Source organism: Numenius arquata, chromosome 1 (assembly GCF_964106895.1).
Source record: "Numenius arquata chromosome 1, bNumArq3.hap1.1, whole genome shotgun sequence".
Classification (NCBI taxonomy): Eukaryota; Metazoa; Chordata; class Aves; order Charadriiformes; family Scolopacidae; genus Numenius; species Numenius arquata.
Window position 1 is genome coordinate 42517838 of NC_133576.1, and position 13902 is coordinate 42531739.

A 13902-nucleotide genomic window follows, 5' to 3' on the forward strand; every position below is an offset into this window, starting at 1 on the left:
TGCCTGCCAAAAATCTTCCAGTTAAAAAGCTGCTTAAGCAAGATGGGCATTGTGCCCTGTGTGGTCAGGATGTGAGCGATGAGTAGGAAAGCTTTCCCTGTATCTCATTGGGAGAGCTGTTCTGTAGTCTGCACTGAAGCAGTGAGGTACATCTGTTAACACGCTTGCTTCCTCACTAGCAACATTTTTCATATGACCCCTCTCATTTTTCAGATGAGTGATTTTGGGATCAGGAACATGGATCAAGTAGCTCCTGTGTCGAACATGTACAGAGGAATGCTGAAGGTGAGTACTCTTGAGCTGTCACCTTCTAAACCCAACTGGGGCATCTCCTTGCTAATGCATTTATTGTGTTCTTATTAATGCTAGTACAGCAATTGTATAACCGTGCCAAGGTGAACACAGATACTCCGGTTTTAATTGCTTGCTTGTAACTTCTAATCTTCTTCTAGAGTATTCCGAGTTCAGTAAAGATGTGAAAAGAAGAACTGAAATGTAAATCTTACACCCCTAACCCCCTCCACCAAAGAGGCTCCATCCCCCAAATCCTAAGAATTTGAAAACAAAAGGTAGACAAGAACTGAGCTAAAATTTGTTGGACTTGGTGGAACTTTTGCTAAATAAAGGTTATAGGTTAGGCAGTATGGGCTGGTCCTCTTACCTTTAACTTGATGAGACTGGCAGGGGGCTGTTCTGATGTGACTGGTTATGATTCATTCAAGAGCATCGTATGAAAAAAACAACTAGGTTATTCACTTACTACAGGCAACTCCGTGAAATGGAAATACAATATGTTGTAAGAAACCAAAGGTAGTTATTAAATATATTTTATTTTTGGATAAAATTTTGTTTTGAAAGGAACTTGGAAACCAAGGACAAATGAGAAGCAGACTATAAAGACTCACTCTTTAAGAGCTTCCCTCCTCCCCATTCATGGAAGTTGCTTTTTAATCCCAGTATCAGTTTTTTACACAGCATTGATTAATATAAACTAAATAAAGGTTAGGAAGACACTTTCTACTCTCATTAACTTTGAGGAATGTCTGTGTTTTGAAGAATCAGTTAGTGAGACAGTGGTATGCTAACTTCTCTGATGTTTTATGTCCCACTTAGCTTTTGCTCCTGCCCACAACAACAAAATCCACAAGAGATCCCCCAACTTAACAGCTGTGTGCTCTTTAGCACAGTGGTTGTTATAGGGAGTTATTCAGTGTTCAGTTGTCATACAATTAAGTCAAAATTGAGACCTGTGTTCTGATATTTTGTAGCTGTTCATATTTCTTCTTATTTTGTTCTGTAGTAATTACTCTTACGTATGTTGAAAAGCCGAATAAAATGTTGCATAACTGATAGGGCAAGCAGAACTTATTTTACATTGTGTTTTTTTCCCCTTTTACTCCTCTTAAATCAAGAACCTGCTTAAACATTAATTTTCTCCTTTTTGAAATATGAAACTAGCACAGTATGGATTTTACTTATTCACATGCCACAGCATTTTTTCCAGTGACTCAGGATAAGGGTCAGCTATTTACACAAAACGCAGGAGTTTCCAGATGGTGTTGAAAGAACTTGCCCTTTCTTCTAGGTACTAGCGATGAGTCAGTGCTTTTATCTAGTAATGTATGAAGAATCTTTTTCTAGCAGATTTGGCAATTGTTATTAACTTGTTTCATTTGGATGTGAGCCTTTCTGTGGGTTCGCTTTGAGTCTTTCCTCTAGTTGTGGTGGGTGCCTGAACCAACCGTACATGATTTTTCTCTGCTGGCCAGTGCTCAGTGGAGATTTCTGAACCCAGCTAACCCCTAGAGGAGTGGTATTATTTACTTTACCAGCTTTTTCTTCTGCGGAATGCATGCTTTCATAATGTATGTACCGGGATGCATTGGAGTTTCTTACAAAATACCACTAAAAAATGATTATTCCTAGCTTTTTTTTTACTAGGGTTAATGGAGTTTGGGGAGGGGGATGACACACAGCACATAAAAAAGCTGCTGGTGCTAAAAGACTCCAAGCCACTTGAAACACAGTGGTGACATAAAAAGGAAGGTTAGGGAGTTTAAGGAAACATTAACACTTTATTTGCTATTCCAGAAATATAGTTCAGGTTGCTTTTGCATTCCACATGAATACTGCCCTGAAAAATCTTTGCCTTGTCCTCAGCTAAATCTTTTACCTTGGCATAAGCTGGCAGACCAGTGGATGCCTCAAACAAATAAACATTTGCAAGTTGCCTTTGTCTCCAGCTTCCTGAACTGCAGTAGCTGCCGTGAACATGCTGCAGCTTCTACAGAGCAATGTTCTAGCCTCAGGTGCTTCTAAAAATCTCAGTGGCAACTTTTAGCCATCCATGCCTCTAGATATTACAGATACCGGTTCCTTGTGACTAACAGACAAGTTGCATAAGTTGTTTTTAAAGTTATTTCCTCCTCTGTTAACATTCCCCCCCCCCCCCCCCCCCCCCCCCCCGAAGGCTAATGAGGCTAGTTATAGTGCTAGTATTTCTAGCATACCCAACTGACACAAGTCGAATTTTGAAAGAAGTTAGGTTTTCAAAATGTAACAATGTTTATTGAATGTTGCCAATGTAACAGTGGGATCCTCTTCTGTCAGGAACATTTTTATTAGTCCTGTTCATCCCTTTCTGTAGAATGAAACGAGCAGTGTTTCACCGAGCATCTGAGCACTTGAAAGACTGCAAAATGTAGTAGCTGGCAAATCCAGTAACTCAGAATTATTTAACAACGAAGGAGGAACATCTTTCCTCAAGTCCAATAAAGCTGGCTGTATAGCTTCAAGTGATGCGGTTCAGATTAAATATTTCCTTTTTTTAAAAAAAAAAGAAAAAAAAAAAAAGGCTGCATAAATCTAATGTAGGTTTTGCACTGGCAGTTGTTTTTCCATAATTTACTGACCCTGCCTATGCCCCCAAGTATTCATCGAGTGGATAGTCAGTTTAAAGGGCTAAGGAAATAAGAATTTCTTTAAAATATACCTGGAAATAAATATACACATACACAATCACACATGTGCATTCTCTATTGTTAAAAGCCTCAATTACAGGAAAACTAAGAATATCCTTATTTGGCTTTACTGTAACCTGCAGAACATGCCACCCACCTAGCACTGTGGTCTGAATGTTAGTTGTTTTGTATTCCTGTACAAGAAGCTCTGCTATCATTGTGTTTATATTTCAAAGGCACAAGTTAGCTGGTTCAGGATAGTGGTTGTGCATGACCTCCAAATCTAGGAAACCAAACCCAGCCACTTCCTAGCAATGATGTTGACAGTGCCCTAGCAAAATGCTCATGTTGTTTTTTATTTATTCTGTTGCTTTGCAGCGTCAACCAGCATTTGACACCTTTGATAGCTCAAACTCTCTCTTTGCTGGATATTTTTTTTCACTAAATGAAGATCAAACGCTTCAAGAAGTGCCAACAGGATTTGATTCTACTTCTTATGGTAACTCTTTACTTTGTTCCTTAGTCCGATCAGAAAGCAATATACTCTTACAAGTGCTGCATGGATTTCCCTAAAAAGAAGTGTTTTAGTACACGGACCATTAGTCCATACTTGGATTTTATCCCTGTGAGTTGCTCTGCTGATAGTTGCTGTTCCCTGTGCGGAAAAGGAATGAGAGCTGGGATTCAGTAGCCTAATAAACTGACAGTCTATGGAAGAAGACTTAGTAGGTATTCAAGCAGAGCTAAGAGAGTTTCTATTTTTTTAAATTAAAAACAAAAATATTATGTGTATTTAACCTTACATTTTAATTATGATTGAGATGTTGCAGGTATTCTGCAAGCTTTTTTCTGGTGTTAAACCCTAGAGCACAAAAATCTTTGTTCCCTTTCACTCCCTCATCCCCCCCTTTTCCTTTCCCCCGGGTTTGTTTTACTCCTTACCTTAAAAAAAAACGAAACCAAAACACAACAAACAAACAAAACTAACCAACCAAACAAAAAAACAACCAGGGGTGGGGATGTTTTCAGATCCTGGGGGGGTGGGGTGGTGGTGTATGTAGGGCAGTACCTGCTAAAAGTTGTCTACAAATCCTTGCCTGAATTCCCAGACAAAACAGGGAGTTTTGTCCAAAATGCAGATATTTTACCTGACACTGCCTTTATCTCCCCTTAGGGAAGAGGAAAAAAGCCTCAAACCCCTGAAAACCACCAGTCCTTTGTTCTAATGTGATTCTAATCAGTCATGGCTCTGGTCAGCAAAGCAAGTCCTAGCAGATATTGAGGATGGGTGTGGTAAAAACAGAAGTTAACCATAGGCTGGTAGTGAGCTCCACTTGCTGGGTCAAGTGGAGCCTGTGGATAGTCCAGGAAAACGAGAGGAGCTACACAGCTTCATGAACTGACTTGAAGTCTGCCAAGTTCATCACCTTTATATACCCTGCCACCGTTATATGCCTCTAGCAGAGCAGAAGTTCAAATGTAACCTGTGCGTGAGTTCTCAGAGGCCCTCAAATGTTCAGGGATGCAGTAGTCAGTTCATTACGTCGTCCTCAAATTACCCCTAGTTTAATGACACCAATCACAAACAAAATATCAGTAAAGGGTTTCCTAATCTGAAACATCTAGGCGGTGTGGTTGGCTTTCCTCAATTTAGAAGCTCTTCTTTCAGAGTAAAATAAGTTATCTTCTGGTGAAAATTGCACAATAAGAAAGGCTGCATGGAAGCCAAATTTGTCCTTAAAATGGAATCTACTTGCAAATTTAAAAATTAGTTAAGCAGATTGTTAATTGGCATTAACATGCTGATTTTGGATTTTGTTGCATTATTTAGGCAATGGGTACTAGATTGTTACCAGTCACACCTGTTTGGTTCAGATAATAGAATACTCTATCACACTGTGTATTTAGGTGATTGAGATGCATGGGAAGGGCTGAAATACAGCCCATTGGAAACCAGTGTTAAATAGTGCAAGCTGGTTGTTCGCAAATTTGCTATCAGTTACTTAGCTCTCAAACTAAATGAAGATTGTCTAGAGTTATAAGGAAGTCTGAGATCAAACTATACAATGACAAAATAGGAATAAGCAGTCTTATATTTCCTTAAAAAAAAAAAGTAAGTAATAGTAAAATTTTCCCTGCAACAAAGGCACTTTATGTAACTACTAAGAGTAAATGAGGATCTATATTGTGGAAAGCTGTGAAGCTTTAATTTAACATGATGCAATTTTATCAAACCAGTAGCACAGAGATTTTAGTGTTGATATATTAAGTCAGAAAACGGATCTACACTGTTTGTTTCTGTTTTTAAAACACTTAGTTTCTTATTTTTCAAATAATGCGGGGAAAACCTGTCACTCCTTTCACTGGCCTAAAAGTTAATGTATCTTCTTCTTCCCCTCCACCCCTTTTCTTTCTTGTAGAGTCGAACAACTGTGAATTGCCTCTGTTAACCCCATGCAGTAAGGCTGTGATGAGTCAGGCCTTGAAAGATACTTTCAGTGGTTTCACAAAGGAACAGTGTCGGCTGGGTATCCCAAATAGTAAGTGTTTTCTATTTATAAGCTCCTTTTTTTAATGCTAAGGAGGATGCTGAATAGCGGCTCTTTCAAAAGAGAAAGAATGATGTCAGTAGGAAATACAAGAACGGATCCTATGTGAATCTGGCACAGCTTGACTTGGAAAGGCCAGACTTGCTGGTATTAAAAATGGGTGCATGGAGAGCTCATGCTTTGGCAGCATAAGAGAGAATCAAGTAAGCTGAGGACATCTCCGATTACAAGTGAATGCAGAAGGAAAATAAAGGACTGGTTTTTGTTTTTTCTTTCTTTAAATACAAGAATAAATTCATTCCGAATTCATTCGGAACTAAGTAACTTGGATTAACACATTTCTTCATTCACTGCCTTCTAATGAAGATTATTTGACAAAGTCAGGAATTATCTCTGAATACTGGATGCTTTGTCTTGCAGATCCTTGGCTGTGGACTGAACAGCAAGTTTGCCAGTGGCTTTCATGGGCTACCAATGAGTTCAGCTTGGCAAATGTGAACTTCCATCAGTTTCTTATGAGTGGTCAAGACTTGTGCAACCTGGGCAAGGAGCGTTTCCTGGAATTGGCACCTGACTATGTGGGTGATATTCTGTGGGAGCACCTGGAACAGATGATAAAAGGTAGTTACAGAGCCAGAGCGAGCTTTTATTTTAAGGCTCTTCAGAAACCGAAATGGGACTCTTTCAACACTTGTTTCACTATGAAAAGCTTTTATTATATATGAAAACTCGAAATGAATACTAAAACTTAATTAATAAAAGCATTATTAGAACTAGTAATACATCCTTTGTATGCAAAGATACCTGCAGAAATCATTCCATGTTCAGGCTGAATATCTGTTGCAGTCAGGTTTTATTTGGAAAAATCATTGAAATAAACGAGATTAGGATAAGGCTACTGTAATACCCCATTTGGAAAAAAAAAAAAATTACCCAAGACAAGACTTGAACAAAATTTGTTCACTTATTACAAGCTTTTGATTTCGTTTCTTTAATGTAGTGTTTTGAGGTAATTCATTGAATGAAGGTAAAGAAGTCAAAGACGCCTAGAGATGTCCTAGGTAAACACTGATGGTATTGCTAAAACCCTACATGCAGTGCCGCGTGAGGTCCATTGGTTTTGGAGTATAACATTCAATAGTTGCATACAGTAAGGATGTGGACCTTAAAACACATTGCAATTATTGTTTCTAAGTATTAATATAAAACTAAATTTTCAAGCCTATTGGAAGTTGGTTGTGTTTTTTGGTGGCGTGTTTGTTTTTTTTTTTTTTTCAAGAGTGCTATGTAGTGTGTAAGTAAAATTTATGTGAATGATGACCCCAAAATACTCAGGAGAGTCAGAAGGTTTTTGTGGCATACAGGTCAGATCTATAAAACTATAAACCCAAATTTTCTTTTTCGTCCTCTCTCCAGACAGCCAAGAGAAAATGCAGGATCAATATGTGGAGAACTCTCATCTCACCTCAGTTCCTCACTGGGTCAATAATAATTCCTTAAGTAAGTATTTTAAGACACTTGGTATTTTACATCTCTTAACATTTATTCTAAGCATGTTACACATCCCATTTAAAAACAAAAATTAAAAGCACCAGAATAGTTACTGTGCTTGAGGAGAACACTTGACTTCAATTGCTACTGCCTCTTTCCTCATTCCTCATATTGTTTAATTGTCATCTAATTCATATCGGAAATCTTTTGAAGAGCAAAGGCTTTGAGAAAATCAAATTTCCTTTTGGTATGCCAAAGCCTACATCTGTGGAGCAGAGTGACCACTCCCACCTCTAGCAAACCAAGTCAAAAACTAGCATCGCTGGGAAGCAGCAGGAGTTATGTTTAGGCCTTTTTGAAGACTGCGGAAGCATAACAGAGCTTTTGAAAGTGTATGGGACACAGTGCTAGGTCCCTCAGATTGACTGTGGTAGAAATACAACACCACTCAATCTCCAGCTCAACCTTATTACACCAATTAATGGTGAGGACCTCACTCAAAACCACCTAACCTTCTCCAGCTTTTTCTGTAGCCCTGTAATTTCCTTGAAAAACAAACAATAGATGTATTTGTGGTTGGCAAGTTATAGGGGGAGGTTTACAGCATCTCATTTGGAGACCATTAGATGGGGTCTTCTCACTGACTTCAGTAGCCTTTCCAGTAGGTCTCTAGCATCTACCACTCTTTCTTAGTCAGATTTTCATGGGAAAATTACTTTGTGGTACAACTGTAGTGAGATGCTGGAGGTGTATTAGTCTAAGGGACTGCAGAGAAAAATATCTAATTCATTCTTTTATTTCTTTCTTCAGCTGTTAATGTAGATCAGAACTCCTATGGCATGCAAATGCCTGGATACCCTAAAGCCCTCAGCTATCCCAAACCCAATCTCCTGACTGATGTCTGTCAGACTTCCACAGGACCGAATCTCCTCAATCCGGAACAAGAGTTTTCATTGTTCCCTAAAACCCAAGCAGATGCTGTTGGTGTGAACTACTGTGCAGTAAATCAAGACTTCCCAAGAAGCAATCTGAACTTGCTGATAGATAATTCTGGTGAGTCATTATCTGCATGATAACCATGGGTTCAAGGCCATATTTTGTATGTCTTTTCCTCTTTTGCGTAATTTATATATACAAGCTAGATTATGAGGGAGAAAAAAAAAACCAAACAAACAACACTTTTCTCTCATTTTTTTCTTATGTAAAGGTAAGCTTAGAGAACACGAATCTAGTGACAGTGGTGCAGAAAGTTACGAAAGCTCAGATTCGATGCTACAGTCCTGGAACAGCCAGTCGTCATTAGTGGACTTACAACGTGTGCCATCCTATGAGAGTTTTGAAGATGACTGTAGCCAGTCCTTGTGTCTGAGCAAACCTACAATGTCTTTCAAAGACTATATTCAAGAACGAAGTGATCCTGTAGAGCAAGGGAAACCAGTTATACCAGCAGCAATTCTAGCTGGCTTTACTGGTAAGTAGTGAAGCAAAATCGTCACTCCTTCTTGTGTAACATCAATATTCTCTATAAATGTGTACTATGGTGATAAAGTTCTATAGCTGTGAAGTATGCCTTACAACTTAGTCAGAGGCCACCACTCATGAAGAGTTTCAATTTTAAATATTACTAAAGAAGGTCTTATAGGACCATCTAAAGTAAGAACAGGCAGGTACATGAGAAGAGGTAAAAATCAAATGTGCTTTTTGAAAAAGAGGGAAACTTAGACAAAGTCTTCCACACTTGTGAGTTTTTGCAGGTGTTGACTTGCCTGTTAAGACCTTCTTACTGTAATCCTTGCTGAAATAATTTTTTCTACTAGAGCATTTGCCAAGCCGGGGACTGCAGGACAGGTTCAAGAGCTTTGAATGCAGCTGATGGGAGGTGGGAATGAGGGGTGAGAGATACATATGAAAGGGAAAGACATAGTTTGTGTCAAATCCTGTGTTTCCATGAAAGCTGGCTAGTTTTAACTTTAACATGTTTATGAGCAGGTTTGTATTATTGGGAAAAAAACTAGGTTTCTTTCTCATATTAAAAAAAAAAAAAGGTTAATCAGAGTAATTGCAAGATCTGTCCTGTGATATGAGTGTGATCACAAACATTGGTTGTGGCAAGAGCTTGCAGAAGTATTAATTGTGGTTTCTCCCTGCCCCCTCTCTCTCAACAGGCAGTGGACCTATTCAGCTATGGCAATTTCTTCTGGAGTTACTGACTGACAAGTCCTGTCAGTCATTCATTAGTTGGACTGGAGATGGATGGGAGTTTAAACTTGCTGACCCAGACGAGGTATGTGGCTAATTGTCATGAAGAATTGTGTGAATAAGATTTAGGGTCTGGGCTGCCATCTGTGGGCCTAGTCTTGGATATAAAGCATTTACATGATCAGACACTTACTAAAATATCTTCATCTGCAAATGCTTTATTGTACAGTCAGGATTGCTGTGGGATGTTCCCCCCTCTCCTCCCGCCAAGGGTATCAGCATTTGTTCGTTGTTAGGAGAACACGTTGTATAGCTTGAAACTTAAAGGTAGTGAACAAAGTTAGTTCTCTTGACAGTGAAATACTGCAGGTTAGCTTACTGAGTGTAGTTGAATCACCAATGCCTGGAATTGCAGGAGAGCATGGGGACAATGTACTCCACATTTGTATTGCCCATCTCTTAGATACACAGTAAATATGGTAGTGTTGCTTTTAAAACACTTCAGGAACTTACAGCTTCAGTCATTAAAAATAAATAGAATGCATTTTCATTCATTTTCTTATCTTGTTATTAGTAGGAAAGTTAGTGTATTAAAAGACACAATATGAAGTCCACTGAAGCCTTTATTTAAAAAAAAAAAATCAAAAGGGGGGGGGGAATCATTAAAATCATTAACTCAAGGAAGTTAATATAATTCAACTTCCACTTAAAGAGCTGTTCCATACTGCTCAATAGCAAATTAATGCTTAAATGATGTCTTCTTGAGAGAGGAGACTATATTTTTCCATAAACTTGATCTCCTTAAATGTGTTTTGGCCCGTCCACTACAAATAGGTATATCCTTTTCACTGGTATTTGCTATCAGCCACTTTGTCCTGCTGCCAATAATTGTTCGGGAGCATGTTCAGCTGAGGGGCCAGTCACCAGCTTTTCTCTTACCCAAGTTTGAGACATCCAAAGCAAATAAAATGCTCTAAGAAAGGGGTTTAATAACTGCGTTTATCAGCCACTGACTAGAAGAACGTGACTTGAATAAACCCTTTGCATTTTGCTTTCTTTTTGGACTGACAGGTGGCACGGAGGTGGGGAAGGAGGAAAAACAAGCCAAAAATGAACTATGAGAAGCTCAGCCGAGGCCTACGCTACTATTACGACAAGAACATCATCCACAAGACTTCAGGGAAACGCTACGTGTATCGCTTCGTGTGCGATCTGCAGAACCTGCTGGGGTACACGGCGGAGGAGCTGCACGCCATGCTGGGGGTGCAGCCCGACACGGAGGACTGAGCCCGGAGACGTGGTGCTGCAGGGGCCAAGATCACGCGTTGGGACTGTGTCTGGGAACCGTCTGCAGTCAGTTCTTCTGGTTGTTCAGATGGGTGCAACTGTTGGGAAATAAGGACCTCCCCCGATTTTTGTAACCAGGGAGAGTTGGAAGGAAGTGACCTTATTTCATCAGTGGCTTCGGGTGTTGCCATGTCAGGCGCTTGAGCAGCATGGAAGTCAGCACAGACCCTAGCTCTGTCATGAAGACATGGAAATGCTCTTGGGTTAAGCATTTCGACTACCTGTACTGCCGTATAAAGCGTTTTTGGCTACTTACACTGCCATGTAATAATGGGTTGGCTTTAAAAACCAAAGGTTGGATGAGAAACCAGTGATGCAGCAGAACTATTGCTCAGATATTTTAAAATACCATCGTCCTTGCTTACATCTTCTATCATGCGATTTATTTAAAAATAAAAAAAAAATTAATTTATTTTAAATGAGCAGTAAGGAGAATTGATATTAGTCTTGTTCAAAAGCACGTTTTATTATTATTATTATTACTACTCCAGAAATGTGCTGCATAGGTACATAAACACTCTGTGTCCAAAACCAGATGTAGCAACCATTAACAAAAAAAAAAACCCTTTAAAGAAGGGAAGGAAAATCATACCATTTCAATATTCAGTTTGTATATATTCTGTGATTCTTTTTGAAACTTTGTAATGTTCCTATTTAACAGATGCTGTATAGTGTAAATTATACTAATTGTATGTGTGTTTTGAAATAGGATGAATGTAAACTTATCAATTTTTTTCATGTTTGTCTAGGATATACAACCTTCTGCAAATATTTAATTGGCCTGAGAGACAACATAAGTGCTCAGTATGCATGCATATGGTATGCTTATGATATGAAATAGGGGGGTGGGGAGGGAGGGTTGGCTCAGTATTTTGCCAAGATTGAAGCTGGCAATTCTTTGTGCATTTTGGCATTTTTACAAGAAACTAATGTTATATTCTGGGACATAAAGGGCCTGTTTGTGGTTTCTTCTGTAACTGAAAATGAAAATATTAATATGGATAAAATGACCTTTTTTTCCTTTATAAATGGCATATGTTTTTCAACTCTATGCATGTCCTTTTAAAAAACAATTTATATACAAGCCTTATTTTTTCAGTTGACTTGTCTCTTCTTCCTGCAGTTTATCCTGTATGATTAAAATATGAATTCTATTTTTGGAAATAACTGTGACTCCTTTTCAAAGATCAGGAGGGATTTATGTAGCAGCTATTTTTACTGCAAAAAAAAAAAGGAAAAAAATTCACTGGAAAAATGTACTTTGTAAGAAAGCTTTATTTTTTATCTGAGCTTGATGTACATATAAATGTGTTGTACGGTGTGAGAGGTTTAAAAATGAGTCTTTATTAAAACCTCTTGAACAAGAAAATAGTGTGTGCGCTTTTTAATTTGAAGTTTCACAGGAGTTCCTTTCTTGTTTACTTGTTGATTCAACCCTGGTCCGTCCTACCACCACCCCCCTAAACACTCTGCAGGATTTAAAAAAAAAAACAAAAAAAAACCACAAAACCAAAAAAAACCAACACCCCAAACCAGCCAGACTTACAGGTGGAGAAAATACTGCAAGAGTGCATAGGCTGGTGATCTTGAACCAAGTTACATGTATGTAAACACCCTGTGTTTAGATATAAATTCAAGTTAATGCCTTTGTGCTGTGCCTCAGAAGAAAATTACTGGTTCTGCACTGTGTTGTGGATTGGTGTGTAAACAGATGGGTATATTTATGGTATATTCAATATATTTATGGAAGAACAGAGGCATGTTAAGACTATTTATGCTTAAACTGTTCCTGGTCCTATCCTGTACAAAGGAAACCTACTGTCCTAACTAGCTCATAGTCATCTCCATCCCTCTACCTTACAGAAAAGCAGGAAATACAGAAACATTTGCTCTTGAGCACATATTTTAAAAGGAGAAAATGTAGAGATTTATTTTTTTTTTAAATAAGAAAAGTGTCTTCTAGGCTTCTCGATCTTTATTTCTACCGAACTGCAGCAATGTCTTGATGTTGCTTTCATTGTTACTTTCATTCACCCTGGTTTGGCAGCATAGCAAAAAATCAGAGAAAAAGGGTGGGGTTTTTTTTGAGAATGTGCCTTTCTAAATGGATGGAGCTGAAAGATAAGCATGGATCTTGCAGCACGTCCCTGGTCTTCCTGAACATTTACAGATGCTGTCCTTCAGCTTCACTTTTCATTACCTCTGTGAAGGAACAGATGCCTCCCACATCCTTACTCCGTTCATGACAGCCACTGCTGCAGGCCTAGGTGCATCTCGGTGGGTGCTGTCCCACCGGCTGGTCTCACACTGATGATGAAGAGGATGTAAGGGCATAAAGAGAGCTGCAATCCCCTGAGCTGAGGCAGAACTCAGCAGAAAGAAAAAAAACACTCAAACCAAACAGCTTTCCTGGGCTTTGGGTAGCACTCTTAAGAAGGTGGTGCTACATTTTACCAACTTAAATAATTTGCATTTTAACTATGATCCTAATGAGTAAAGATACTTTATTTTGCAGGAAATAATGTATGGTCTATCACAATTAATGTATTTTTTTCCTTGAGTGTCTTTCTCATGCCTTGGCTGCAGAGCCCTAATCATCTTCTCAATCTACAAGTTTCATTTTCTATTGGTTTTCCCTGAACACAGAACTATTTCTTCATTTAGACCAAACATTTAGTTGCCTCTTGTATGCATGGTCAGCGTTGGCTTCAGCTTGTAGACTAAAGGGAAGTTTTTTATTTTCCTCCCTCAGTAGAAAAAAAAATGTCATGATAGCAGAAGCAATGGAGCATCTCAATATACAACCCATGCTAGTGCGTCGTCCAGAAGAAAAAAGTGGTGTCTTACACTAAATCAGGTCAACACAGCAGTCCAAACTGTAAGCCAATGTGACCCAGAAGACAATTGTTAAAGGATGTTTTGTTACAGCACACACAGAAAACACCACTCTGTTTTCTCAGCCACCCAACGTCAAAGAGGCTGTTGAAAGCAGTCTGGATAAATTCTTCACCTTCTTCCGGACATGCCTCCCTGTCCTTCCAGCTGCCAGCTTTCCTCATGAGACAGCAGTCAAAACAAAGTCTTACAGTTGGCACTTACCCATGGTTGGCATGTCACCTCTAATAACAAAGTTCAACTCCAAAGGCTTCTTTGCTCTTTTTTTTAAATTTTAATTTTTTTTTTTTTTAAAAAAAGTAGAATCCCATCTTAAGTAAAACAACACCTCCAAATTCAGAAAGCTGTGAGCCACAAACGCTTGATGTCCAGGAGGCTATTCTGGGAACCGTCTGTCTACTGCACCCTATTCTTATACTTGCCTAGGGTCTTAGCTGTCAGCCATCGTCAGGTAGAGTTAG

At 38.8% G+C, this 13902-nt stretch overlaps 1 protein-coding gene across 1 annotated transcript; it reads left to right on the forward strand.

Moving 5' to 3' along the window:
* The first annotated feature begins 213 nt into the window (after positions 1-213).
* On the forward strand, positions 214-11768 carry ETS2 (ETS proto-oncogene 2, transcription factor). The gene is made up of 9 exons (XM_074148054.1): positions 214-285; positions 3339-3459; positions 5381-5500; positions 5930-6130; positions 6926-7009; positions 7811-8053; positions 8208-8471; positions 9166-9284; positions 10271-11768. Exons 1-9 carry the CDS (start codon positions 214-216, stop codon positions 10484-10486), a joined length of 1440 nt encoding a protein of 479 aa, XP_074004155.1. The 3' UTR covers positions 10487-11768.
* The last annotated feature ends 2134 nt before the right edge of the window (positions 11769-13902 follow it).

What these genes read in the sequence shown, in the direction of transcription:
- ETS2 (XM_074148054.1), top strand. Translation starts at nt 214, where the DNA reads ATGAGTGATTTTGGGATCAGGAACATGGATCAAGTAGCTCCTGTGTCG. An exon ending in ATTTGATTCTACTTCTTATG is followed by an intron (nt 3,460 to 5,380) that starts GTAACTCTTTAC and finishes TCTTTCTTGTAG; the next exon opens with AGTCGAACAACTGTGAATTG. An exon ending in AACTTGCTGACCCAGACGAG is followed by an intron (nt 9,285 to 10,270) that starts GTATGTGGCTAA and finishes TTGGACTGACAG; the next exon opens with GTGGCACGGAGGTGGGGAAG.